Below are 27,300 nucleotides of genomic sequence, written 5' to 3'. Positions count from 1 at the left end.
CAACCTTTCACAAACGGTGCATAAAGACGATCGAATACGAGTGTACCTCGATTGACTGACGCACCAGGCTCAATCAAGGTGCGAGCATGGAGGGGAAAGCAGGGCAAAGAGCAGTGATCACGGGACGGTGCAGCCAGTTCTAGCGATTCGCCCATTTGCAACCAAAGGCTAGTCTCTCGTCCTCGACTTCCTCATGGCAACAGCCCTGGTTCTGCGCTGATGCACTGCCGCCACCATGGATGACGTCGGATCTCGGACTGCGACGCACATGCCAACATGCACACTCTCCTACGCATTGCTGGTTTCGTAGCATATGGTTGCGGCGGGAGAATGGACTTGGGAAACGGGGTACTGTACAAACTTTTCTGCGTGCGGATCTGACGATGGCGTGAGTAGGTGGACAAGATGCGAATGTCCGTAACGTCGGCCTTCTCAAAGCTCGTCGAGGATCGAAAGACTATGGATGGGCATGGATGAAAGAGGCGTTCAGGTTGGTTTATGACGAAGCTGCAACTCGTCTTGTGGTTTCTTGATTTCTCTTGACGTTTACGCTGAGCGCCTGTGGCATCAGCAGCAATGCGTGTTGGGAGACAATGCATAGCCAGTGTCAGCATGGCTCTTTGGCTCGGCACTTCCTTGGTCGTCTATGACAAGGACGTTCTGCAACTTACATGATACACAACGATCAAGATCATGGTGAGACTACCAAGCCAGTTGGCTAGCGCGGACAATGTCACGTCGCTTATCATGCTGACGAATGCTGTCTCGAAGAAAGCTGTCGTGAGGATCAAGATGATGATGGACGAAAGGCAAGATGAGAAGATATGCTGTGCTTGTCCAAGTTGGCCAGTGCATAGTGTCGCAGCAGTGTTGCTGTGCAGCCGAACGTAAAGAGTGAGTTGGAGATTGTCGCAATTTTTCGGCCGTGAATCGAATGCGTGCAATTTGGACCCTGAAATGCTGTTTCTATGCATTCTTCTCTTGTAGATCAAAACCAACCTCCTCCATTCCATTTCAACGACATTGATCATCGGCCTCAGCCCACGCTGACGGCTGGCCACCATCGGCCTAGGAGCGAACTATGGCTCGACCACGCTTGTCGCTACCCCCTGGAACTGTTCGCTCTCGCCCACCAAAGCGAGGCGCTCGGCCCAACTCGTTTCTCAGCAAGCACTACGCCCTGTTCAAGTCCCTTACTCGCTACACGCTCGACGAACCCGCGGCCCCTTCACCACCATCTCGCAAACGATCTCTCGCCGCCAACCAAGCATTAAGATTCAAAGCTCGAAAGCTCGATCGACTTCGACAGCGCTATCCTGTCGGAGGCGTATCGTCGTACGCCTGGCCCGTCCCATTCTCTCCGCTGCGTGCCTACTCGCAAGAGCCAAGCGAGCGAGTCGACGAGCTGGTACATCAAGTGGTTCGAGACACCTTTGATGCAGACTATGCCATGTTCCGGTCGCCGGCATGGGTGAAAGAGCACCGGATCACCAAAGATCACCTGCAACATATCATTATCGATCCCAACCAGGTAGACGAGAGCGCAGCCGCGGCCAAAGCATTGGTTGAATCTGTGCTGGGTAAATTCATCTCTGGCGTCAAGAGGGGTTCTATTGGAACAAGTGACTCAGCAGCCAAGTTTGCGGTCAAAGGCAAAGACGTGCGCTCCTCGTCGGAAGCCACCACCGCCGCCGCCTCGGAGATGATACAAGAGCCACAGACCACCAGCCCAATCGTCGACGCTGCAACAAAGACGGTTGATCCCAAGTTGAACGAAGCCGAGCTCGATGAGGAGATCGGACAGGTCGACGGGTACACTTTGGACTGGCGAGATGTGCTGGACTATCTTCAATCCAAGGCGGCAAGCTCGAAATCAACGCAGTGGAGGAATTGGCACTTGCTCGCTGCTATCATCAGAACTCGGCAGCGCTGCGAGCAGCTGTTTGGCCACCAACCATCGTGAAGATGAAGAAGGCTGTCGGAACCCATGTATGAATAGTGTAATACCACCTGCATTTGTTGTTTCAGTCGACCTGAGTGGGAAGAAGAGGGTGATGAAAGTTTTAGAGCGAGCAAACGTCTTGGTAATTTACGCGACGCGGTTGGTGGAACTCGCGAGACCAACACCGGATGAGCTAAGTTAGCTCAGTTTGAAATCAGAACGAGCTCATGAGTATTCTTCTCCTAGCAGCCCCTGAAGCCATCTATCTGCTCCTTTTGCCTTCACTCTCGGTTTTATCTTCCTTAGAAGCTCCATCGAAGGGGCACATACTGGCGAACGTCATTCCAGCTCTGATACCAGCGGTACGACGTCGGGCGACCATCATGGCGGTCTCGACCAAGCGTCGTGCGGCGAGTTGCGACTTTTCACCCTCGCCGTCACCGCCACCGTCGACGACGACCGCAAGGCCTGCAAAGAGGACCAATCGCACATCGACAGCAGCATCCTTGCCTTTGAGCAAGTTTGGCGACGTCTTTGCTGCCGCATCTAGCTCCTCTACCGAAGCAGCAACAACAACTGCTGCCTTGCCCGCACGAACACACGGACCGTCGTACCACCGGCCTTTGCTAGTCGACGACAACAAGGCTGTCCTTGCACTGCTGCAATGGTTCCAAGCGGTCTCGAGCAAACGAGACATGCCGTGGCGTGCAGCCTTCATCAACGCTTCCGACTACGCTGAGCCACAAGAGCTGAGAGAAGCAAGGAAAAGGAGGGCATACCAAGTATGGATTTCAGAGATTATGCTCCAGCAGACGCGCGTCGAGACGGTCAAGTCGTTCTGGCTCAACTGGATGTCGAAATGGCCCACCATTGAAGCGCTAGCAGCGGCACCGGAAGAACAGGTGCTCGCTGCGTGGCGAGGATTGGGATACTACAGCCGAGCAACGCGCATTCACACGGCGGCCAAAAAGGTTGTCGCCGACCCGAGCATGGCTGGTCTGCTACCCGAAACACCCGCCGAGCTCGAAAAAAACGTCCCCGGTGTTGGACCGTATACGGCCGGTGCGATATCTTCGATCGTGTTCGGACAGCCGGTGCCCATTCTCGACGGCAATGTGGCGAGGGTCTTGTCGAGGCAGCTCGGATTGTACGCCCACCCGAAAGCCAAGCAGACTACCGATCTAATGTGGGCGGCGGCAGACGTGTTGGTCAAGAAGGCGTACGAGGTTGGAGGTGAAAGAGGCACTGTGCCGGGTGAGTGGAATCAGGCGCTGATGGAGCTGGGCAGCACAGTGTGTACGCCTCTCAAGCCTGCATGTGGCGAGTGTCCAATTCGATCGACGTGCAGGGTGTACAACGAAGCTGCTCAGGCGGATGCGGTAGGACAAAGGAGCAGGAAGGCAGAATCCATGGTGGTCGATTTGGAAGATTTGTGCCGATACTGCGAGCCTTTTCCTTCCGAAGAGGAAGGTGAGGAAGCTCGCACTTCGAAAGTGCAACAAGAAAAGGCTCAGCAAAACGGAATCACCAAGTTACGCCAAGCGACGCTCTCTTTCGGCTTCTCGGCCACGCCAAGCTCCAAGTCGAAAGCCAAAGCAGAGCAAGACAAAGTTCAGCTGACATATTCGATGGAAGCGCACATTCGCAAGTATCCGATGAAGCTCGAAAAGAAAAAGATTCGACAGGAAGAGTGTCTGGTCTGCATCATTCAGAGTCCACAAGGAGCTTTCATGCTCGAACAGCGACCCGCTTCTGGCTTGCTCGCCAGTATGTGGCAATTCCCGTCGCTCACTCTCTCCACCACGGGTACCAGCTCGGAGGAAAGTGAGCAGGCGTTCCCCACGACGTCAATACCCAAACTCATCGACACATTCATCAACTCGCTCGTCGACCCCAAAACCACCGTCGAGACGAAGGACAAGGTAGGCAGCATCACCCACATTTTCTCGCATCTGCATCTCATCATGCACGTCTACAGCGTCTGCCTATCTGCAGCTGCCGATAATCGCCTGGACAAGATACAGAGCAAAGCCGTCTCGAAGAGACAGCAGCAAGAGACTGCAGAAAAGAACAAAAACTTTGGGGCCAAGCTCGGCGATACTGCGTTGCGAAGATGGGCAGATGCCGACGAGGTCGAGGCAGAAACCATGGGCACTGGAATGCGCAACTGTTGGATGGCGTTGCAAACCAATCAGAAGCAGTCAGCTGCATTCGCCAAATCGAAGAAACCAACAGCGAGCAAACGTAGGAAATGAAAGACCTCTCTGGCTTCACTTCTGTGCCCTGCGTGATGAAAAAGTGTTTGAATGAAGCGTTGAATTCTGCATAGAAGTACATGGTTGCGTCAAGATATTCGCAATGCTTTTTTGAGGATCGGCATTGAAGCCCAAGATCCGGATGCGCGAGAAGGGTGTGAGACGGACTGCTTATGACTGAGTAGCAGCTGTCGAAACGATGCCCTGCTTGAGTTCTTCGGGAACAGTACCGGGGAAGCCGTCTTGTAGCAGTGACGGCAGAATCCACTTCTGGAAGAATTGAGAAGCTTCAGAAGCGCCTTTTTGGTGGTAGATGGCGCCTACCAATGCCTCGACTGCTACACCCCGAACCTTGAACAGACCCGTCTCCTTGGGTCCAAGCTGCCCATCCGTCACTGCTGGCGTCCATCGCATCACCTTTTCGAGGCCGATTCCCTTGCCGACCTTGTCTCCAAGTCTATGTGTGGACAAAATGCTGTCAACCCCGGTGGGCGATTCGAGCAGACGGTTGATGTAGTCGTGCGCCGCGTCTCCTTTCGAAGTGGTCTGCAGGCGCGAGTGAAGGAACAGCGTGGTGAAGAGCTTGAGCGTTCTGCGACCGACAAACGCAAGTCTTCGGTTGTGACCCTCGCGCGCATTGAAGTACGACTCGTGTGTGACGGCGCGCAGCGCGAGCTCTGCATTTGAGCCAAGCAAATCTGAAGACGACGACGAGAAGGGCGCCGAAGAGAAGTGGGAAAGCACCTTTTCACCGGTGACGTTGGTACCAAGTGCAGGAGACGAAGACTGACGGAAGTTTGCGCCTCTTGGAGAAACAGGCGATGGTGATGCTGCGGAGGAGGAGGAAGACGAGGCAGTGCTTGTTGCGGCCGAAGCGAACGCTCGTGCTTGCGAGGACCACGTTGACGATGGGGCACTAGCCATAGAAGCCACGGAGACACGGCTTGAGCTGCTGCTGCTAGCATGAGCAGCGCTTCGAGAACTGCGTACTGCTTCTCTAAGCGACGCTTGCAAACGACGGGACGCCATGATGAGATGCTGATCTTGAAGGAAGAGGAGACTGTCCGCTTGGTTGGATCGGACCGGATCGGATCGAGGTGGAAGTGCAAACCTCGTTGGTGGGCAATGGAAAGCCCCACGTACTGGTGTCTTGGATTAGCGGTTTGTGTGCGATGGGCTCGACTGCGTAAGTCAATAGTCCGAGAGTGGAAAGATATGGAGGATGGTTGAGTGAAGTCAACGAGTCGGAAGATGTTCTCAGTCGTGAATCGAGTTGATGTTGGCATTTTTTGACTTTTTTGTCCTTTCTTCTTAGCCAATTCGGGACCGACTCACAAGACCCGCTCCTGGAGCACAGAAGAGGTTTTCGTACGGAAGAAATTGACCACTGAGAAGAAAGTGTAAAAAACCTGCAAGAAATAAAAATCCGCAACGAAGCACACGTTACGCGCGATTTTGACTTGCTTCGATTTTGGTTCGACTGTCGCGCTGCTCTCTCTCTCTCTCTCTCTCTCTCTCTCTCTCTCTCTCTCTCTCTCTGGTCTAGAACTCTCGAACGACAGCCGCCTGTGCAAAGCTCAGCTGCAACCCAAAACTGAGCCCTTTCAAGCCAATTCGGAGACGCTCTTCACTCGACCTTTCCTCCATCAATCTTCCAGACCTACCTCTCACATATCCGGTCTTTCCATCCTTACCACCTGTGCATCGACACTCGGACCGACACAGCATCGTAGCTTCGCAGGATCGATCAGGCGACGACATAAAACTCGACCCTTTACATACTCGACATTCTAACATAGCGCCCATCATGGCTCCAGTTGCGGCACCTTCCACTAGCCAGCCTGCTGGCGGCAAGCCTATGAACTGGGCAGACGAGTTCGATGAGGCCGCCGACGGTGATGCTCCCCGCATCGAGGAGCGCGACGAGGGTAACGGCGTCAAGGTTGTCATTGAATACCGCACCAACCCGGATGGCAAGAAGGTCAAGGTAGGTATTTTTCACCAGCACCCACGTAGCTTGCCGTGCAATTTTCCGCAGACGTCTGACGCATCTCTCTCTCTCTCTCTCTCTTTCACGTCGCTGGAAACAGATTACCCGAAGAATCAAGAGGACACTGGTCAAGACCAAGGTCAACCACGAAGTCGCAGAACGCAAGACGTGGACAAAGTTCGGCCAGGAGAAGGGCAAGGCCGCTGGCCCCAACTCTGCCACCACCACCATTGGTGAGAACGTCGTGCTCAAGATGTCGGCCGGCAACAAGACCGCCGAGCCCGAAGTGGACGACGTGGACAAGATGCGACAGCAGCTCGCCAACAAGCGCATCGTTTGCCGACTTTGCAAAGGAGACCACTTTACCACAAAATGTCCCTACAAGGACACGCTCGAGGCCATCCCCGGTGCCGGTGCAGACACTCCCGAGGCTGGCGATGGTTCTATGACCCCGCTCGCCGCTATGGACCCCACCAACCCCGCAGTTGCTGCGAGCGCAGGCGGCAAGTACGTCCCACCCAGCATGCGTGGCGGCGCAAAGGGTCCCGGCGAGAAGATGGGCGGCCTTGGAGGCATGTCCCGAGACGACCTGCCCACCTTGCGTGTCACCAACCTCAGCGAGGATGCCGATGACGACGACCTCAGGGAACTGTTTATGCACTTTGGCCGTGTGGTGCGTGTCTACGTGGGCCGCGACCGCGAGACTGGTATCTGCAAGGGTTATGCTTTCGTCAGCTTCGAGAACAGGGAAGACGCTGACCGCGCAAGGCAGAAGGTCGACGGCAGGGGTTACGACAACCTCATTCTCAGCTGTCAGTGGTCGCTTCCTCGTGGCGAGCGCCCTTGATTGTCTCATTCACTTGCTCCTCCTTTCACTCTTCCTTGCAATCCCCAAAAAACGCCGCCTGTGCCACGCGTCTCGTGTTGGTTGGTTCCCCATCTGGCTCACTTTGTACATTTAGGTCTCTGTTGCTTTGCCGTCCCAGCAGAGTCAAGTTTAGCTTTCCTACTGCACATTCGGCTCTGCTGCTGTGGCGCTTCTCATTGTGCATGCTGCGAGTGTACAGCAAGAATCGAGCCGGAAAAAGAATCGCTCAGACACACCTTGAGGGCAAAAAAATCATATGTTGCATGGGTGTGAGAACGAAACAGAGAAGAATGGAGCTGCACCGTGAGCGGCAGGCGTGAAGCAAACGAGGCATCGAGAATGTCTAAGTGTTGAACCTGTTTCGAGTGGATGAAATCGTTGCAAGTGTAAGGTCAGTATGGCATGCGCAGGAGACGGAAATCTTGGTTGGACCTTGATGGGTAGGCCACTCACTTTCGGTTCTGGTTGGGCCCGAACAGATCGAGACGGATCTCGGGAAGCATGCGGTCTTCGAGAAGACGCAGGCGCTCGTCGAGCGTGTTGTTGATGGTGATCTTTCCTCCGTGACCCGAGAGCACCACACCGCCGGCGCTGTCCTTGTTGAGACCTTCTTGGACCGTGACGCTGGTCGACTTGCCCGACTTTTCCTTGTAATCCTTCTCAGCCTGCTTGGCAGCGTCTTGTGCGAGCTGCACGTCGCTCGACTTGACAGTGACGGTCACCTTGGGCTCCATAAGTTGAAGCAAGCCCTGTCAACGAGTGATAAGAACGGAATGCAGAGAGCATTGCACGAAGCAGTTCGAGTCAGTACCGATCGTTGAACGTGTCGTTCCCATGGGCAAGGGAGAAAGACATACCTGAAGAATGAGGTCGCCCAAAAGCTTTTTGTACTTTTCCTGGTCCTTGGCGATGCCGTTGAGCTTTTCGCGAGCAGCATCGAACAGAGACTGGAGGTGCTGCTCGCGAGTCTGAAGGATCTTCAATCGTGACTTGTTGGTCTGGTTGGACTGGGCACTGTATTGCGCACACAATCAAGCAAGGAGGAGCACGTGAGCAATGAGATTCTTCGTCTCGATCAACCAAGAGGGAGGCTGACTTACATCTTCTGGGCCACCTCGGCCTGCTTGATCTTCTTGCCGTACTGCGAGTCAATGTTGATCGCCTCCTGACGAACAATCTTAGCCTTTTCAATGGCAAACTCTTCATCGGCCTTGATCTGAATCTCGCGAGCCTTCTCGACAGCCTCTTGTTTGATAAAGGCCACCTGTAGTTAGAAAATGGTATGATGCATTTGTGATCATGTCAGTTGTGGGCCAAGCCTAGGGGTGAGTGAGACATGGATGTGTGAGACGCACCATCTTCTTCATCTCCGAGAGGACCTCCTCATCGTTCATGGGACGGCTCGACATGATGGCTTTGCAATGGGCCCGAGCCACTCGTTGGAATCACTGTGCGCCTTTGGTCGGATAACGTGCAGGTGTGCCGATGCGCTGTGTGTCGTGCGAACACTATAAACCGATCTGGTGCAGTTGGAGGAAAGAGAGTGAAGATGGTGATGGTCACAATCAAGGACGATACCAAATGCAGATGCGTGCAGGACTGCTGAGCTGCAGTGCAGTCAGTGCTTAGGGGGGTGGGCTTCTATCGAAACGCACGCGCCAAGCGGCAGAGCTTGGGGCAGAGTTTGTGCTCTCCTAGAGATTCAACAAAGACTAATCGGGAATTTGCACTTCTGGCCGCGATCGGAGCCGAACAAGTGTGGAGGAGGGAAAAGGAACTGGCGTGTTTCTCTGTGCTTTGCTGCGTTGACTTTTGTCTTGTGACAAAACAACACTTTTGGCACGCTTTTGCTTGTACTTTGCATGCACACTTATCACGTTTGTCACTGTGCTCTTCCACCAACTTTGACGCTCTATCACCATCGGCTGTCCGCCATCAGCGTGTCTGTCTCTCTCTCTTCCAGCTCATTGCGGGACCTTGACACGCTCCTTCGTCGATCATAAGGCCATCACCTTCTACCCCGTCAACAATCAAGCTCGGTCTTTGCCGCCCGTCCGCCATGTCAGACACCAAACCCGAGCTCGAGAAAGCATCTACTGTACCGGTCGGTCAGCCTCGTGACACTCAGTCTGCATCTTCACCTCGCCACCCGTCATCATCGCCGCAGCCTTCTTCCCCTACCTCCACTACCAAATCGCTTCCATCCAAAGCTCCCGCTCACCCATCCGCAGAGGACACCACTTCGCGTCGAAAAAGAGAACGTGAAGGCAGTCTCGAGCCTTCCCAGCTCACCCCTTCCAAAGCCGCTGAAGCTATCCCTGCCAAAAAGAACCGTCTCGAAGACTCTCTCCAGGAGGAGGAGGATGACGACGTACCAAGCCACCCCGTCGAGACCGACAAGGTGGGCCATATACGCAAGAAGGTCGATGAGCTCAGCACCAAAGAGCTTGAGCTCAAGTCTGCCGAGAAGACGTCCGATGTCGCCTCTACAGCATCTGCAGACGAGACCAAGCAAGATTCTGCTTCCGACGCTACTCCAGCTCCCGCACCACCGACCGAAATCAAGCCACAACCCACTGCTAGTGATGCCCAAGACAAGAGTACGGAACCACAGTCATCAAAAGCGTCCCAAGATTTGCCCGCCCGCACCCAGCCAACTTTCTCCTCTTTCAGCTCCAAATCGTCCCCCTTCAGCTCGGTCCCTTCCTCCTCAGGCTCCTCCTCTGCCACCGCTTCCAAGAGTGGTTTCTCTGCTTTCGCTGCCAGAAGCGCCTCCCCCCTCGGCGCCGCAGGTATCAAGCCCAGCAGTCTCGGCTCCAGCATCGGCGGCCATCACGATGAGAACGGTTCCGCATCCCCCCTCTCTGGCTCCACCGTCTCGGCGCCGCCAACCTCAAAACCAATCGTAAAAGGATCCTCCTTCGGTTTTGGTGCCTTCGCTGGCGCAAGTCCGTTGGCAAAGTCAAAAGCCTCTTCCCCCGCCACATCTGAAAAGCAAACCGAAACGCCACCGCCTACTGACGACAAGGCCAGCTTCACGCAGAAGCTCCTCAGCCAGAACGACGACGCTTCTGCTGCCTCCGAGACGAAGACCAAGCCATTGCTTGAGGCCACTGAGACTGAAAGTAAGTCGTTAGCATTGGTTTTCCTTGCCTCCCTCAAACATCCACTGACCACAATGCTCTCTCTCAACAGCAAAAACCGGCGAAGAAGACGAGGAGAGCATCCACAGCATCCGCGCAAAGCTGTATACCATGGCCCCAGACCAATCGTGGAAGGAGCGCGGTACCGGAACTCTCCGTGTCAATGTACCCAAGTACTCGTCCGACAAACGCCCCGCTCGTCTCGTCATGAGAGCCGACGGCATTCTCAGAGTCATCCTCAATGTGCCCCTCTTCAAGGGTATGAAGTGCGAGCTTCAAGAGAAATTCATCCGCATCGTCGCTCTGGAAGACACCAAGCCCGTTCATTACGCCATAAAGGTATGTCTTGCGCTTCAAGAGCCATCATCTTGCACACTCTCCGCCGATATTGACACGAACTTCATCCCCGTCTCTTTGCCTGCCCGCATCGACCAACAGCTTAGCAACCCAAACAACGCAGCAGCTCTTATGGACGTCCTCGATGAATTTGTTGTCTCGGCAGATCAATCTTCCCAAGCGTAACCATGACCCTTTCTTTTCGCCACAAGACTAAAAGCCAATGTCAACTAGTAACATCAGCAGACACCTTGGCAACCGCACATCCTTGTCGTACCGCCCATGACCGGTCTGTGAAATGCTCAAGGCAGCACATCTCCTTCTGCCACTCGACTTCTGGGCAGTTCAAGAGTTTTTTCTACAAGCCACAAATCTGCACTTCGGTCCTCCTGTACTAACAACGACGGCAATTGCAAATTCCGAGAGAAACAATCTGAATCTGGACATGATGTTACTGGGACGTGACTTGTGTTCCTACTTGGCCTACTTGGCCATCTCCTCGAGAGCATCAAGGAGCGCTGCAGCACTCCATGCCTGAGTAGCACACGAATCCGGGCAGTGAGCACCGTCCGCATTGGTGAGCTCGGGTAGACCTGCCCACGGCGACGAACGGATGTGCTTTCGGTGTTCGAGCATCATGCTGTTGATGCGGTGGTTGAGCACCGAACGCTGCACGCCTGCCTTTTCTCCAAAGATGGCCACAGCACGCAGATAGTAGCCGCGCAGCCACACCCATTCAGGACCATTGTGGTAGTTCCATCCGCAAGACGTGGCAGGATCGTCCGTGTCGAGCTGGTTGTAGTTGGGACGGTAGTTCCAGTCTGATGGATCGAGCGTCTTCATTCCGAGAGGTCCGACAAGAACCTCCCGGGCCTTGTTGAGCGCGATTCGGGCATGCGCAGGCTCGAAGAGCTCGGGCGCAACGCACATGGCGATGGGGAAGTTGGAGCGGAACTGATAGTCGGCCCACTCGCGACCTTTGGAAGAGCCGTAGACATCCTTGTAGATGCCTCGACGGTTGACGAGCTTAGGGTCAAGATCGTACGAGCTGTCCTCGCTAGCTTCCACAGGAATGTAGTAGGCTCGCTCGAACGACTTTTGCAAGAGCTCTGCCCACTGTGCGTAGGTCACGAGCGTCTTTTGACCCTTGATGGTGGCCTCCACGCCCTTGCCTTCTTTCCAAACGCCCTTCTGCTCGAGCTGCGCAACCCAGGTCAGCGTGCTTTTAAGGAGCGCAGTAATTTCGATTGCGGCTCCGTTGCGAGGCGAGCCAGGAACACCCTTGTTGCCGGCCTTGGAGGAAGATCCGTTCTTGTCCTGCCATGTTCCGCAATTGTGCTCATTGCCACCGAAGATGATACCGCTCTCCCAGTCCACATCGACATCGATGTTGAAGCCCTCGGGATGCATGTCATTGTCGATGGCTGGGCCAGCGTTGTGTTCTCTGAAGTGGATGCCGGACGCATGGCGTTGAAGGATCTCCTGAATGAGCTCAGCCACCGTGCTCTTGTGGGCGAAGGCCTTGGGATCGTCCCACGGAACCCACTCGTCGTCCAGCGGGAAGCGTCGAGCGACCTTCTCCGTCAAGATTGCTTCACCGTTGGGCACCATCTTGGTGTAGTCCTGCACGTTCTGTGCAAAGAACCATGGACCGTCTCGGCAATTGTATCGCGGCGTCTTGCCAGAGTCGAGCAGGTTTGGAATCATGCCATGCTTGAGCGTAGACCCGAAGGCGAGAATGTGCTCTCTTGCAGCTTCAAACATTCCGGTGACGAGGTACAGACCACGGAGAGAGATGAACACGTCACGGCCCCACAGTCTGGCCCACGAAGCCGCGAAGAAAGGCAAACCAGCGGCCATCGAAGCCACCTGCTTGTCTGGCCACAGCGATGCTGATTTGACCAAGCCATTCATCTGCACCGAGCAGAGGGCTAGCGCTTTGATAAAGTCGTGACCATCCTTGACAACGGGAGACATGCGAGAGAGAGCCTTGCGGACAGCAGCGTCGTAGGCTGCTTTGATCACCAAGGCAAAGTACTTGGGACGCATGAAGTTCGGCGCAGTATCTTTGATCAGGTCAAAGCGTTGTGACAGCCACTTTGCCGGTTCGGCCAATTGAGGTAGCACGTCGAGTTGCTTGACTAGCCTCTTGTGCACATAGTCGAGAGCCCAGGTACCGTCGCGCAGATGGCCGCACAGCGGGTGACCGAGATCATTTGACTTGATGATCGGACGCAGCACGGCCATCCACCCTTCAAGACCACAGTAGACCATTGGCTCGCATTCTGGGATGGTATAGACGCCGTCGTTCCCCTCAGTGACGTCCTTCTCCTCGCCATCAGCGCGGTAGAGGACGGCGTTGAGATCGACGAGATCCAGGTTGGCCATCGCCTCATCTGCGCCCGAAAGGCATTGCGAGTCAATGTCGTGGTCGATGTCTTCCAACTCGGTGGCAAAAAGCATCACGCTACCAGGAGGGAAGAAGTCGGGCACCACGATCTCGGAGTAGCGCAGGCAGCCGCTGTCTTGGGTGACGCGCACCTCCGGTTCGGCAAGGTCAACGAGCTTGGAAGAAAGACCATCGAGATACTTGTCATCGTTGGCAGCCTCTGTGCTGGTTACCTCGAGCGACTTGCCGAGGACGTATCGAACGCGTGTTCGGTCGAACTTGAACGGACCAGCCTGCCCGCGATCTTTAGAACCCTTGTGGAAAGCAGTGTGTGCGAGACACACGAAGCCTTTGTGCGTCTGTGGGTGGACTCGATGCATGACGAGATAATCATTCTCCTGGTGGACGTGTCCTTCGGAGAAGCCGTTGCGCACCATCTCGACGTGCAGATGGTTGACGACACGCTTGACAGCGCCGATGCCGCTTTCCTCTGGGTTGCTGATGGGACGATAGAGGCGACTTTCCTGCACGACATCGAGCGTCTTGGGGTAGAGGTCGTCGAAACCTTTGGTGCTTCCGATGGCGGACCAAGAAAATGCCACAAGAGCACCCATGGTGATGGCGTCCTCGGTCGTTCGCTTCATTGTGGGGGTCTCGTTGTCGTGGGTCACGTCCATGAAGAGCGCATGAGGACTGGATCCGCTCAGCTGCTCAACAAGGCAATCGGCGTCCTTCAGGTTGGCCTCTGGCAGCGAAATCTTGCCAGCAGTAGAGAGGCAGGCACCATCCACGGAACCGATGGGCTTGTTGACGCCGAATCGATAGAGCAGACGGCTCTGTTCCTTGGGGTCGTGACCGTTCTCCATCTCGCGAATGAGCGAGTTGATGCCGAGGCGGCTGACAAAGTGCACGTCCATCTCGGCACTACCCGTAAAGAGTTCGGCGCAAACGTAGAGGTTGGGGTTGACCCTTCTGGCAACATCGAGGAAGTGCTCTCCGACGTGAATTGGCGTCGAGTGGCAATTGTCAATTCGAACAGCATCGAAGTTGGCTGCAAGCAGCTTGGTGTAATCCTCCATGTGCTTCCAGAGGTAGGGCGAATCTTTAGGGCCCGAGCCGTATCTGAGCTTGACACAGTCTCCCCAGACAATAAGTTCACGCCTGAGGTAGACGCGCGACTTATTGGAAGCAAAGTCTTCGAGCGGGTTAGCCGCCCAGATCCAGCCGTTGTTGGCCAGCGAGAGCTCCTTGGGATCACGGCCGGACACACTTGGGTGCTTGGGGTCGAGGCGAGTGAAGTAAGGCTCGAAGAAGGGGCTCTCTTCAGACAGCTTGCCGAGCTTCGGACCATTGGGGTCGAGTCGTGTGAACTTGAGACGACCCTCGAGGTTGCTGAGGATTGCTTTGACATCGTCGTCGTAAGTAGCGTAGTAAGAGGCATTGACCTCGTCGATCACCTTGGTAAAGAAGCTAATGGATTCGTCGACATCGCTCAGGCCGAAATCGGACTGGAAGATTCGAGCTGCTTCCTGAGCATCAATAGTCGTCGCGAATCGGCCCCCCAAGGTCATCTCGTTCTGCACAGCAGATTCACGGATTTTGGCAGCAGCGTCCTTGAGAGCGGGACTGCTGGCTTGTGAGGCTGCTTTTGAGCTGGACTGGGACTTGGCAGACGACAGGGCAGCCTGGAAGCTTTGCTTGGCGGCGGCGACATCGATGGCGTAGTACTGCCAGAGGTTGAGAGGGCTGATGGCATGCTGCTTGACTGCGTCAATGAGCTTGGCAACATCGGCGTCGGACTTGAGCTCGGCAGGGACGCCGTAATCTTGCAAGCGGCTGTTGAGCTCGAGAAGTGCCTTCTCGAGCTCATCGGCTGGTTGAAGGTGTGGAGAATTGGCAGGACTGTAGGCGGCATCGGGGTGTTCATTGAGCCACTCGCTGTTATGCGCAGTATGGTTCCAGACGACGTCGCTCATGCTGAGAATACCGTGCTTGGTCTTCATGTCATGTAGTACTGTCTTGAGCTGCTTGACGCGTTCTGCTTTCTGGTCGTCACCCTGCAGCTGCCTGGGGTAAAGATCGTGGGAGAAATCGTGCTGGTCGCCGATCGAGTAGGGGCTGTTACTGGCCCCACGTACGTTAAGAGGTGGAAAGTGGATCATGTTGTAACCGGCATCTCGAGCCGAGTCGAGATGGACGCCCCATTCCGAGAGAGGACCAGCCCATTTGGAGACGAGGGTCTGCAGGACAATACCGTCAAGGGCGAGGAAGTCGTTGTTGGTCGTGATAGCGCCGCCACCCTCCTTTGCGGAGAGAGCCTTGCCATTCTCGCTGAGGATGGGCTTTCGAACCGCTACTTGGAGAATGGGGTCGACGTTGAAGTGGCCGCTCTTGCCTCTCTTGCGTCCGGGGGCGTGCTCCTTGGCCTCGAAAAGGTCGGCATCGGGTTGTTCATCCTGATCAGTGGTGTATTCGACGTAAAATTCGAAGACACCGGCCGACTTGATGAGAAGATCAACATGATTCGCTGACGACGCAGACGAAGCAAAGGGAGTCTTTTCGAATGTCGTGCGTTCGAAGGTGTCGAGCTTGTTCGAGTAATTGGTCCAGAGGTAGGCATCGCTTGAGGCGGTGGATCCGGCCTCGATGGAGAAGCGGAGGACGTAGGGCCGCACCGGTGCGGGAAGCCTGACGTAGGACCTCTGCTCGTTGGGACTGCCGTCCTGCTCAAGCAAGAGCTCGAACACCTTGACGGGTTCCGCATGGCCGTTTCGGGCATGACCGTTGGTGGTCACCTTTGCGGGCGACATTGAGCCACTGTGCACCGAGATGCGATAGGAGAAATGCTCTGATGGCGAAGTAGGACGAAGAGCGGAAAGACGAATGAGGATAGGATGAGCGGGGATGGGATGAAGGGAAGGGAGAGAAAAGGCGGCTTCGGGGAGTGCGAACGGAGAGTTGGCTCTGCGTGGATCATCGAGAGAGGCCAAGAAGGATGACAGGCACCGAGGCGAGTGATCTTGCAGCCAGCCTGTGTTTCTTGTGATCTTCGCGAACGAACGAGCGGATATCGATAGCAGCAGCGGGCTGCAGCAGTCAAAAAGAAAAGCGCGCGGGCCTCCACAGTCTTGAGTCAAGTTCGCATTCGCTCGCTTGTCACATCACACACGCACACTCAGCTTGCAAATCTGCAGATCGCCAGGACCCCACAAACTGACACTCGCAAACACATATGTGACATGCAGCTGTTGGTCATTCAGTCTCGTCCAATTGTCAAGCGAAGCATCCTCCCAGCGTCGTAGCGACTGCAACAACATTCGGGCCCTCCTTCTTTGATCACCAAGCGATTCTCCTTGCTGTCTTATTGCCAAGGTCAAGATATGGCCGTCTGGCGGTTGAAGGCGGTATTTCTCCTCCCAAATCGGAGGCCGAAAATCACTTGGCCATCATTCTCATGCAGCCTCCGTCATCGCACGTCGAGCGATCAATGGCCCTTGCAGCTTCCCTCTCTGACTTCTGTCAAATGACAATCGCGCGCGATCGTCGTCGTAGGACTGCGTGCTTGACTTTAAGAGCCTTGGGCTGTGCCAGTGCTCGTGCTCGTGTGATTGCGATTGCGATCTTTCTATTCATCGGCTACAATGTCCTCTCTTCTCCATCTTGTCAAACTCGCTTCTGCAATTGGGCCGGTCCGCATGGCACCTCTGCTGTCCGACCCTTGAGAAGTCACCTTGCTGCTTCGTGCCGTTGCGATGGTCCACAGCGTCTCCGCATAAGGCCCTCCCCGGCACCGCCACGTGCAATCCCGGTGGCTCGCTTGCGGTTTTCTTGGTTCGGATGCTGCTCTCTTGTTTCGCACATCGACAAGGCGTAGCAAGTTCGCAAGCTGTTTTCCACGCTGTCATTCTGAGGTCCACATTGGTCTTCAACACCCGTGTTCAGCAAGCACGGAACTCAGCCCACAGCCTCTGATAGTGCTGCATGTCCATCAATGTGATAGTGGGTGCATCGTCGAGTCCTTCGGTGTTGCGTAGTAGTGACGAGGCGATGTAGAAGCGGATTCATTTTGTGCTCGCACGCTTTGGTGTTCATCGTTGCCTCGAACCTACCTTGCACACAACAAACTAATCATGCTTTCAGGAGAAGTTCCTCGATATCTTGCGACAACAAACGGCCCGATCTTCAATCAAAATGCTCTCTGTTACAGCCGAACCGCACGAATTCGTATTCGCCCGTCGTTGCACACTTGGTGCCTTTTGGCTTCTCTGGACAACATTGTTTCATGCTGAGAAATTCGAACTGCGACTGTATCTAGGATTGTTACAGAAACGGATTCAAGTCTGAACCCGAGCTCGGAGGGACAAAGCACGTTCGTATAGCCATTCGCGACATTTTTATTGGAATACTGAATTGCATTGTTTTCTAGCTCTTTTGAGCGCAAAGCGACAATATCACGAATGTCTTATTTCGTCAGGCAACAATAAAAAGAATTTTCCAAAGTCAAACAAACAACACTTCTTGAGCAATCATCACTTTGTACCTTGCCAAGGATGAATAAGGTATAGTGAGATCAGCTTGTAAGGGGTTTTCGTTGTCAAAAGCCTCTAAGTATGTTATGCAAGTCTAGCATGATTGGTGTTAATCAATTTTCTCAAATGCACTATCTAACTTGGGATTGCTTCGTGGAAATGATTTACGGTATTCAGAGTTGCATTTCGGAATTCTGTTTGCGATGAAGAAGTAGAGATGTATTGATTATGTCCCTCGAGGCCTATCTTGGCCATCACAAATATCTTTTCATGATTTCAATCAGATTTTCTAGAATTGAGCTAATCAGTACACAAACGACGAAAAGGCATCTATGAATATAAAACCAATCAGCTTCGACCTGATGGAGATTCGAATCGCAATGACCACTCGAGGGTCTCACATCAAAGTCGTCTTGCCGTGTGTATATCGGCAGATTCAAATTCAATTTAGGAATTATAGGAATTGCAAGCTTTGACCCTCTTCAAGGCTTGGTGTTCAGCTGTAGAGACCATTCGATTTTGATGTCGAAGCGTATTTCTTATGCTCGTTGCCCTTTGATTACAGTCAACACGTCCACTAAGGCCTTCATAACGGACGTCAAAGCAGGTTACTCTTCTGTTTCGTGGCAGAGCAAGGGCCCTTATGTACCGAGTCGAACGAAAGAGTCTCACTTGCCGGTAGATATCGAGGACATCACGCAAGGATCACCCACAGAACAGCCGCTGCCTTCACGTATTCGCTATGATAAGGAGATAACGAGCGAGCGAAGCATGCCGATCGTCGAATGATCGCTTGACAGCCGTCCGAGTCATCGCGAAGAAAGTCTAAGTTGCCGAGGACCGCGCAGGGAACAAAGCTAAGCGAGGAAGCGGATCAAAGGCTGCCGATCCTTATTTGCGGTCGGCTTGTACGCTAGGGTCTTTCAGTTGCTCATCAACTGCACTGTTCCTCCCCAAGTATTAGGAGAAGTTCCGAAGAACATGCTGGCATGCCCTGTGCGCCAAACGCTTATGATGAACGTATAAATAGATAGCAGCAGCATCGACAATCGTTGGGCAGCATCTATTCCCCTCCTCCGTACAGACGCTTCATTGCTGAAGCAACACCATAAGCGACATGGCGGCGCGATCTCTGCTAGCCACGCTGCTGGCCGCATCTGTGCTCTTCAACATCGTCTCTGCTCAATTTGTAGCGCCCCCAACAGATCTCAAGACAGCCACGGGATACCTGGACATTCCTGTGCGATACAAGGAAGTTCCAACGGGCACCTGCGAAACGGACGCCAATGTAAAGAGTTTCTCCGGATATGTGGATGTGGAAGACGACGAGCACATCTTCTTCTGGTTCTTCGAAACGCGCAACGGCAAGCCTCAAGATGCGCCTCTTACCGTATGGATCAATGGGGGACCGGGATCTTCGTCGATGATCGGACTGTTCCAGGAGCTTGGACCCTGCTCGGTCGACTCGAACGGCACGGTGGTCAACAACCCGTATGCCTGGAACAACGCTAGCAACATGATCTTCATCGACCAGCCTGCGACGACAGGGTTCTCGTACACCAAGCTGGTGCCCGGCTACGTTGATCCCAACTCCGGGTCGCTGGTGGTGCTTCCGGACGAAACGTGTCCCGAATACGCCAAAGGTTACGGAACGTGCGGAACCTACTCGGCGCCCAACGTCACGCTAACAGCCAACTCGACCGAATCGGCGGCCAAGAACTTCTACCGGACTCTGCAAGGCTTCATGGGAGCGTTCCCGCAATACGCGCGTGAGGACTTCCACTTTGCGACTGAGTCGTACGGCGGGCATTACGGACCCGTGTTCAACAAGTATATCGAAGAGCAGAATGCGCGCAGTGGCGATTCCAGGGCGCACAAGATCAAGCTTAAGTCGGTCATGATCGGCAACGGTTGGTACTCGCCCGAGGTGCAGTACGCCGCTTATTACAACTACACGGTCTCACCCGGGAACACGTACGACTACCGACCGTTCAACACATCGGTGGAAGAGATGATGTACAACAACATGTTTGGACGCGGCAACTGCCTGGATCAGATTCGCGACTGCTATGCTACGGGCACCAACCAGGTATGCAGTACCGCCGACTCGTTTTGCGCCAACAACGTCGAGGCGATCCTAGACAATTACGCCAACCGCGACGAGTACGACATTCGCGAGCTCTCACCAGACCCGTTCCCCTACAGCTTCTATGTAGATTACCTGAATACGGCGGCGGTGCAAACGGCGATCGGAGCGTACCAAAACTTCAGCGAAAGCTCCTCGACGGTTTCGGATGCCTTTGGTAATACGGGCGATGATGGTCGCGAGGAAGGAACGATCGAGGACGTGCGTGCGCTGCTGGATCAAGGAGTGCAGGTGGTCATGTATGCTGGTGACGCCGACTACAATTGCAACTGGCTGGGAGGCGAGGTGGTGGCTGAGCAGGTGCAGCATAAGGGCTTCGATCAGGCCGGCTACGAAGATCTCAAAACGTCGGATGGCATCGCGCATGGCCAGGTAAAGCAAAGTGGACAGTTCTCGTTCGTTCGAATCTACGAGAGCGGTCACGAGGTGCCCTTCTATCAGCCTCTCGCAGCGCTGGAGATGTTTGAGAGGGTGTTGAACGCCACCGATCTAGCCACGGGCAGGGAAAAGATCGCTCCAGGGAGCAGCTACAAGACTTCAGGACCTGCCAAGAGTACGTACCGTGAGGGCAACGCTACGGTGCAGTTCGAGGTTCTTCCTCCGGATGCGACGTACAACACCACCACAAATGCGCCCAACAAGAGCGCGAATTCATCGCTCGTCGCTGCGTTCGTCGAGGAATCGAGCAGAGCTGCACGTGTGGGTGATATGCTGCGCTCTCGATACAGGTTTCAGCGCCCTTTGACGATTTAATGCCGCAGATAGATACATGATGTTTAGAGCAGCTAGACCAATATCTCAAATGGAGAACGCAAACAAGGTGTCAGAGCAAGTCCTGTTGAGTATAATACAGTAATGAGTTCTTCTGACGAAGGTGGTGGGTTGAGAAGGACGAAACAGTTGAGTCGTACAAAATACAAATAACTTCGGAAGTCGGTCATCTGACTGCAAGGGAAAAAAAGTCGCCTTCGTCCTGAAACCGCTTTCTTCCGGATCTCTTCAACCCCACCATCTCTTCCTCTCTGCCGCACTCTCCTCGTCCGGTTGACAACAATGGCGGCCAAGTCCAAAGCTCGGTAAGTGTTCGCATAGCCTACATCGTATTCCGGCCCAGCGCAAAGCCTTCTGACTAATCCAAAACCACTTCATTCTCACATCAGCGTGGTCATCGCCCGCCTGGTTTCGACAGCAGGCACAGGATTCATGTACACAACACGCCGAACAAGAGTGGCAGAACGCTTGAGCATGATGAAGTACGATCCCAAAGGTAAGCTGCCCGAAATCAAGTTCTGTTCACAGCGCCAGGTGGTGACATTCTTGCTGACACCTTTCGACAACGATTGCCGCACTACCACCCCCTCGGTCACGGCTTGCAGTACGAAAGCACGTCCTATTCAAGGAAACAAAGGGATCCAAGTAAGACCTTCATCATGAATATAATCTCCCGACACGGCCTGTTTTGATACATTCGCTCTCAGTTCAATGCATCTTCAACCTTTGTTTCCTCATTGCGACAGCTGGACGAGTATCAGACCGACCAGAACATGTTCAACATTGATGATTGCAGCCCCTGTTTGCGACGGCTAGCCAACATGCGATCAGAGATTGTCAAAAAAGAGCAGGTCGTCGGCGGTCAAGCCACCTCCCTTGCTGTTTGCTGCTGGCGGGGCTTTGACTTTCGATGCGGCCGCTGGAAATCCGACTCTGCTCGCGCCGGAAGCAGGCTTCGACGTTGCATCGGCCAAAAAGTCGGCGAAGGGATCAACGTTGGACTGTGCTGGCTTCTGTGCTAATCCAGGACCTGGACTGGCCAGTCTGGGCGAGGCAGCATTATTACGCGGTGGTGGTGGGATGGACATCCTTTTGTTCTGTGCCTGCGGCGGAGGTTGTAGCGGCGAGGCAGCGCTCTTCCTCGCAAGGCTGTTTGCTCTTGCCAAATTGGTGGGGATGGTCATCATGCCGCCTTCACCGCTCATGCGGCTGGCAGACAGGCTTGAACGTGCCGACGATGTGGTTGCTGGACTCGCAGCCGATTGCAAACTGGTCTGAACCGCCGGGCCAAAGAGACTGTCGAACGGATCCATTGAATTTGTCGCTGGTGCAGCCTCTGTTCTGGCGGGGGGTGATGGCGGTCGCGGGGCACTGTTGGTCTGAAAGCTGGCAAAGGAGTCGTCGGCGTCTGCATCATCATCATAGTGATAGCGACTCGTCTTGGATTCGGAACTCTCCTGTTCCTCAAGCCAGTCCAGATCGTCGCCTCGTAGAGACGCGGATGCCCAGCTTGGATTCTGCTTCTTCGCCGATGGCTTGAACAGACCGCTGTTCCTCCATCTGCTTAATAGGCCAGGACCTTGTGCAGGTGCGGTCGGTGGTGCAGCCTGGACTGGCGCCACCGGTGCAGAGGCAGCGGCGGTATCGATCGACATAAGGTCGGGTCCAGTGGGATCGTCCGTGTATTTGCTCCCCGCAGTATCCTGATACGGTTCGAATTGCGCGCTTCCAGAGAGCCTTGGTGAGGCTTCGAAAGACGAGGACGAGTTTCTTGGCTCCTGTCCCTGAGATACGGCTGGACTCGAAGCTCTGTCAGATGCTGCAGCAGCGGCATTAGCTGCGCTTGCCTGACGACCCTTGAAGAAAGAAGCGAGGAAGCTGGGTCCAGAAGCAGATCGTGCCTCGTTGCTCGAAGTCTGCATCCACCCGGGACCTGACGTGGTGTCGGAGGTAGTTGCGCCGGTGACCGCACTGAAACTTGCAAAAGAAAGGCCGTCTGCGTCAGCTGCCGACTGATCTGGCAGCCAGTCTGCTTTCGTCACAGGTCTGGAACCTCTCTGCCAGCTGGGGTTGTTATCCAAGGAGGTGAGTTTGACCCCACGGTTTTCCGTGCTGGCGATGGAGCTGCGAACGCGGTTCACAGTCGCAGAGCTGGCTTGGAGAATGTCTGAACGCAGAGCGCCGTTGGAAGCCATGAGTGAAGGGGGAGGCGAATGAAGGTGATGCAGCTTGTCGCGCTGCGAACCTTGACTACCGAAGAGGTCGGTCCAAGCGCCTTCGCTGCTGCTGGGCTGAGCAAAGGCAGCTTGTGTCTCTTTGTCCGAGTTGACGCTACTGATGAGCTTACGAGCATCCACCTTGAGTTTGTCGATCTCTTCTCGGTCTAATTTACGTGCCTTCTCCTCTCTGGAAGAGGCTTCGGCTGCCCAAACATCCAGATTTGGGCCTGTGCCATCCTGCTCTTGACTCTCGGCGGCAACGGGTGCAGTGCCCTGTGTACGGTCAGCATCCAACTCAGAAGTGGTGCTATCGAGATGTGTGGAGGAGAGGTGGTGTTCAAGATCTTGCGGCAGATGCGAACCAAGGTCAGCTCCTCCCCAAGCCGTAGATCGCGATTCTAGGTCCGGTGTCGGTAGCGCAGAAGAAGAGCCAAATCGGACTGCCCCCCAATCTGCAGAAGAGGACTCGACTGCCCATGGATCGTAGGATGAGAGGGATTGTTTGCGACCAGGAGGTGTTCGTGAATCCGAATCAGTAGCAGGTAGCTGAGGGACAGTTGAATTGCGCGCTATCGGACTGTTTGGCCCTGGAATTTGCGAGTCGCTAGAGGCATCGACCCAAGCTGCAGATGTGAATGCGCTGCTGTGGAAGCTTGTTCCTTCTGCATCGATCGCTGAGTCTTGCCGAACGGCTAGCGCAGTGTCAGCATCTGGCAAAGGACCAGATTCATACGGAGTTGTTGCTACATCCGTCGACCATGGATCCGATGCATCATAGGAGGTGAGAGACGAGAAAGATGCTATGGCTGGCTTGGTCAGCGTATCAGGGCCAACATCGTCGTTCGGAGTATGCTTTGACGTAGATGCTCTCGATTGTACACTGTCGTCGCCCCATGGACTGGACCAGGCGTCCATGTTGTGGAGAGTATCTGTAGCTGCGACAAAGCAGCGAGGCTGATGGCTGATGGCTGCGAGATACGATCCGGTTGCCACTCAGTCGTGGTCTTGGTAGGAAGAAATTTCTATCATGGAGAGAGAAGGCTATGCTCTGACACGTAGCTATCTAGCTATGCAGAAGTGGTGATATGAAGTAAGGTGCCAATCACAAAACGTCAAGGTTGTCATCCACAAAAATGTGACTTTGCGGGATTCGGCCATTTCCTCCACAACAGGATTGTCGTGCACGACCCTCATTTTCACCACCATCACTTCTACCACATGCTTTCGAGTGTTCAGCAAGGAGGGTCAAGATGCTGAGCGTTGATGTGCTCGTCAGCGTACTCGGCTCACACTCTGCCCATCCAGACGTTCAGGCATGCTTGTGTCAGATGCAGGGGAACAAATCTGCAACTACTGTCGAAGCAGAAATCAAGGCGTATCCAGATGTTGTCTACCACAACTACCGAGCCCTCGGGCTGAGCCTACAGTGTGAGTCTGGTCTTTTGCTAACTCGAGCCCACCGTATAGGAGGCTGATGCTCGTCTACAACTTTGGTGTTGATCATGACAGACGAAGCTATCACACCTGGCACAGATGCTTCCAAATGCTCTCCTCAGGACCTACGTCTAGCCGCAATCGACATTTACTCGGGCTTGGACGACAAGAAGTGGACATGCTTTCCAGCCCTTCCGCTGTCAATGCACGTGACCCGCTCTGAAGCCGAGGTCTCGATCAATCACGATTCAAAGGGCAGAGATCTGATAAACGAGCTGGGCGAGCCGCAACGCAAAGGCGGAGGAGCTGGAGACCGCTCCGGTCCGGCTGTCTGGATGGAATGGAGCCTCCAACTCAAGTCACCGTCGGATCTAGGGGCAAGGAGAGAGTTCAAGATGCAGATCGAGTTGGCAGGTGCCGCAGCTCGAGGCGCGGATCGTTGGAACGCCGAACGTGCGGGCACCTGCAATTGGGCGGTCATCACCATCAGCTGACCACGCGTCGTGCAAGCGTATGTCAAACATAGATTATCGGAATGCAACGCTTTGCATGCAAATTGACTGGCTAAGTTAGTTCTTGCTGAACGAGAGCTCCTTCTGGATCTCGCCGATCCGAGTCTTCCAACCCTCGACTTCGGCCATCTTTTTCTCGAGATCCTCAATCTCGTGTTCCATGGTCAACTGTTCCGTCTCGGCACCGATGAAATCGGTCTCCCAAGCTCCATCTTCACCTGTGAGACGCAGGAGCACCTCGTGATACTTGAACAGCGACGGCCGATGCGAGATGGTGATGAGCGTGATGCCGAGCTCCTTGGCCTTGGCATACATCAGACCTTCAACGTCGGTCGAGACGGCGCTGGTGCATTCGTCGAGGATGCCGAATTTGGGTCGATGGTAGAGCAGACGAGCCATGCCCATTCGCTGCTTTTCACCTCCTGAAAGCACATCCTTCCATTCCTTGCGCGTCTCCCATCCGCCCTCGCGCGTGGGCAAGTAGGCCAGGTGGACGTCCTTGAGGATGTCGAGCAGGTCTTCGTCCGTCTTGCCCGATGCAACGTGCTCTGGGTACGTGTAAGGGTAGATGACCTGTTCGCGAAGGCTTCCCACGGAAAGGTAGGGTCGCTGCGGCAGAAACATGATGTCGTTGATCGAAGGACGCTCCAAACGGCCTTGGAAGACGGGCCAGAGACCAGCCACCACGCGGGCAACTGCGGTCTTGCCGACACCGTTGGGACCGGTGATGAGGATGTGCTCGCCAGGCTTGACGCGAAGCGTGAGATCCTTGACCAGCTCTTCGCCTCCGCGCTCCAAGCCTGGTGCTGGTGCAACGATGGGCACCTTGTCAAATGCAACCGTCTCTGAGCCAATCGCAACTTGGCCTTCAATGTGACCGAGGTCGTAGAAGGGTTTGTCTGCGGGTAGATCGACGGGACGGGGCATGGCCTGGTACTGCTCCCTGTTGAGCAGGTGGAGCGTGGAAATGAGCGTGTAGACACGGCTGGTGAAACCAGCCAACTCGGCAAGCTCCTTATAACTGTACATGAGACGACTTCCGGCATCGGCGAGCGACAAGAGGAGACGACGGTTGGAGATGTACGACTCGGTCTTTGCTGCAACAGTGCTGTCGAGTTGTTTTGGCTTGGCAGGAGAAGCAGCAAGCGCTGCATCTGACGAGTCGGATTGCGGCTTCTGTTGACCAAAGAGGAAAGGAGCAGCGATGATCACATATCCTGCGGCGGACCAGGCGTATTTGAGAACGAAGTCCTCGGTCATGTTGAAAGCGACACGAATCTTGAAGATGCTGTTGATGTGTCGGACGAGGCGAATGTAGGCGCGATTGAGGATGCCAGCTTCGATGGAGGCGCCATTGTAGAAGGCGATCTCTTCTGCGTTTGTGATGAGACGGCTGTGAGCGGAGCGGAAGTCGCCCTCGAGCTTTGCTTCGATGGCAGCCAACTTGCCAAAGGCGGGAGTGACTTGTCGCAGAATCCAGCCGGTGAAGAGATAGTTTGTGAAGAGACCAAAGATGCCCATAGGACCGAGAGAGCGGCTGAGTGCGTAGTTGAAGATGATGAGGTCGAGCACGGGTTTGGAGACATTGGAATAGAGGGCAGCGAGAGTCTCGCAGAAGCGGGCAATGTCGGTGGTGATGTACTGATCAGCAGCATCGAGGCGACCGTCGAGGTTGATAATGCGGTAGAAATTGGCCTTATCGTTAAGGTAGAGGTCGTGGACGTATCTTGTGAGTCGGGTGCGGAAGCCAATGGCGAGTTTGGATTGGAGGAAGCGAATCATGGAGTTGGTATAGGTGGAAGGGATAGCGAGCAAAAACCAAAGACCAAGGCCTCGAAGGAAGCCGCGACCGTTGGCAGAAACAAGATCACGTACGATAACACCGTCCAGGCGGGCTACGAGCATGGAGAGATAGGTTCTCAGAACGAGGAAGGAGGTGTGTAGGATGAAAATGTAGACCTCCTTGCTGTTTCTGCGCGGGATGAGGATGCGGAAGATGGCCTTGAGCTGGCGGAAGAACTCCTTGTTAACGCCAACCTTCTTAGCGGTGGCAGCAGCGGCCCCGCCCTCTGCGCGCATGGCCTTTGCATCTTCAATTTGGGATTGCTTGACGTCCTGTTGGCTCAAGTTTTTGTTCTTGGCGTTGGCTGCACCGACGTCCGAGGTGGGCGGGAGCTTGCGGAAGAAGGCATAGTCTGCGTCGAACTTGCGGGTTGTGGTAGGCTTGATGGGCACCTTGGAGACTCGGCCGCGATTTGGGACGAGCAAGTCACGGGAGCCGTCGGGCTTAGGATAGTATACTTGCTTGAGAGCGTCTGCAACGTCGAGATCATCCGAGTCTGAATGGGTGCGTGCGAGTTTGCGCAGATTGCGCTGGTCGAGCAAGTGGACGAGGCGCTTGCGGAGGGAGAAGAGAAGGAGAAGAGCCACGAGACCGAAACCTTGCTTTGCTCTGGAGTTGGGAGAGACGAGGAGTGTCAGCCAGCCAGAATCCTGGCGAAGCTTGGATTGCACCGCCATGGCAGAGGGAATTCGAGGTGTTGGTGTGACCAGATGATGGTGATGGTTGGTGGAATGGAAAGGAGAAACGGTGAATGCGAATGCGAATTGAGATTGCGACTGCGACAGTGATTGCGAGCTTGTGTGGAGAGCAGCCGCTATCTACTGAGAAGTGCGCGCGCGGAGTGTAACTTGGACTGTCTGTGTGTCACACACACGCTTGAACACAAAGTGGCGCTTTCACGTCTCACTTCTTAGTTCTGGAGG

General features: G+C 54.6%; 11 protein-coding genes across 11 annotated transcripts; 6 read left to right on the top strand and 5 right to left on the bottom strand.

Moving 5' to 3' along the window:
- Positions 1 to 1,081: 1,081 nt before the first annotated feature.
- Positions 1,082 to 1,963, top strand: EX895_001391 (uncharacterized protein; the record flags this gene model as incomplete). Its single annotated transcript, XM_029881990.1, has 1 exon — positions 1,082 to 1,963. The coding sequence occupies one exon, from the start codon at positions 1,082 to 1,084 to the stop codon at positions 1,961 to 1,963; it is 882 nt and encodes a 293-aa protein (XP_029741591.1).
- Positions 1,964 to 2,325: 362 nt separating this feature from the next.
- On the top strand, positions 2,326 to 4,197 carry EX895_001390 (uncharacterized protein; the record flags this gene model as incomplete). The annotated part of the gene is made up of 1 exon (XM_029881989.1): positions 2,326 to 4,197. The coding sequence occupies one exon, from the start codon at positions 2,326 to 2,328 to the stop codon at positions 4,195 to 4,197; it is 1,872 nt and encodes a 623-aa protein (XP_029741590.1).
- A 171-nt stretch (positions 4,198 to 4,368) lies between these two features.
- Positions 4,369 to 5,226, bottom strand: EX895_001389 (uncharacterized protein; the record flags this gene model as incomplete). Its single annotated transcript, XM_029881988.1, has 1 exon — positions 4,369 to 5,226. The coding sequence occupies one exon, from the start codon at positions 5,224 to 5,226 to the stop codon at positions 4,369 to 4,371; it is 858 nt and encodes a 285-aa protein (XP_029741589.1).
- A 778-nt stretch (positions 5,227 to 6,004) lies between these two features.
- On the top strand, positions 6,005 to 7,034 carry EX895_001388 (uncharacterized protein; the record flags this gene model as incomplete). Its single annotated transcript, XM_029881987.1, has 2 exons — positions 6,005 to 6,184; positions 6,288 to 7,034. 2 exons carry the CDS (start codon positions 6,005 to 6,007, stop codon positions 7,032 to 7,034), a joined length of 927 nt encoding a protein of 308 aa, XP_029741588.1.
- Positions 7,035 to 7,398: 364 nt separating this feature from the next.
- On the bottom strand, positions 7,399 to 8,464 carry EX895_001387 (uncharacterized protein; the record flags this gene model as incomplete). Its single annotated transcript, XM_029881986.1, has 5 exons — positions 7,399 to 7,411; positions 7,509 to 7,804; positions 7,913 to 8,069; positions 8,156 to 8,319; positions 8,411 to 8,464. The coding sequence occupies 5 exons, from the start codon at positions 8,462 to 8,464 to the stop codon at positions 7,399 to 7,401; spliced, it is 684 nt and encodes a 227-aa protein (XP_029741587.1).
- Positions 8,465 to 9,114: 650 nt separating this feature from the next.
- On the top strand, positions 9,115 to 10,720 carry EX895_001386 (uncharacterized protein; the record flags this gene model as incomplete). The annotated part of the gene is made up of 3 exons (XM_029881985.1): positions 9,115 to 10,180; positions 10,251 to 10,537; positions 10,637 to 10,720. The coding sequence occupies 3 exons, from the start codon at positions 9,115 to 9,117 to the stop codon at positions 10,718 to 10,720; spliced, it is 1,437 nt and encodes a 478-aa protein (XP_029741586.1).
- A 297-nt stretch (positions 10,721 to 11,017) lies between these two features.
- EX895_001385 (uncharacterized protein) lies at positions 11,018 to 15,733 on the bottom strand (the record flags this gene model as incomplete). Its single annotated transcript, XM_029881984.1, has 1 exon — positions 11,018 to 15,733. One exon carries the CDS (start codon positions 15,731 to 15,733, stop codon positions 11,018 to 11,020), a length of 4,716 nt encoding a protein of 1,571 aa, XP_029741585.1.
- Positions 15,734 to 18,569: 2,836 nt separating this feature from the next.
- On the top strand, positions 18,570 to 20,351 carry EX895_001384 (uncharacterized protein; the record flags this gene model as incomplete). Its single annotated transcript, XM_029881983.1, has 1 exon — positions 18,570 to 20,351. The coding sequence occupies one exon, from the start codon at positions 18,570 to 18,572 to the stop codon at positions 20,349 to 20,351; it is 1,782 nt and encodes a 593-aa protein (XP_029741584.1).
- An 845-nt stretch (positions 20,352 to 21,196) lies between these two features.
- Positions 21,197 to 23,503, bottom strand: EX895_001383 (uncharacterized protein; the record flags this gene model as incomplete). The annotated part of the gene is made up of 1 exon (XM_029881982.1): positions 21,197 to 23,503. The coding sequence occupies one exon, from the start codon at positions 23,501 to 23,503 to the stop codon at positions 21,197 to 21,199; it is 2,307 nt and encodes a 768-aa protein (XP_029741583.1).
- Positions 23,504 to 23,916: 413 nt separating this feature from the next.
- EX895_001382 (uncharacterized protein) lies at positions 23,917 to 24,516 on the top strand (the record flags this gene model as incomplete). The annotated part of the gene is made up of 2 exons (XM_029881981.1): positions 23,917 to 24,016; positions 24,098 to 24,516. 2 exons carry the CDS (start codon positions 23,917 to 23,919, stop codon positions 24,514 to 24,516), a joined length of 519 nt encoding a protein of 172 aa, XP_029741582.1.
- A 75-nt stretch (positions 24,517 to 24,591) lies between these two features.
- On the bottom strand, positions 24,592 to 27,054 carry EX895_001381 (uncharacterized protein; the record flags this gene model as incomplete). The annotated part of the gene is made up of 1 exon (XM_029881980.1): positions 24,592 to 27,054. The coding sequence occupies one exon, from the start codon at positions 27,052 to 27,054 to the stop codon at positions 24,592 to 24,594; it is 2,463 nt and encodes an 820-aa protein (XP_029741581.1).
- Between the last annotated feature and the right edge of the window lie 246 nt (positions 27,055 to 27,300).

Source organism: Sporisorium graminicola, chromosome SGRAM_11 (genome assembly GCF_005498985.1).
Source record: "Sporisorium graminicola strain CBS 10092 chromosome SGRAM_11, whole genome shotgun sequence".
Classification (NCBI taxonomy): Eukaryota; Fungi; Basidiomycota; class Ustilaginomycetes; order Ustilaginales; family Ustilaginaceae; genus Sporisorium; species Sporisorium graminicola.
The sequence above is the reverse complement of the archived record's forward strand: the minus strand, read 5'-3'. Positions and strand labels throughout refer to the sequence as shown.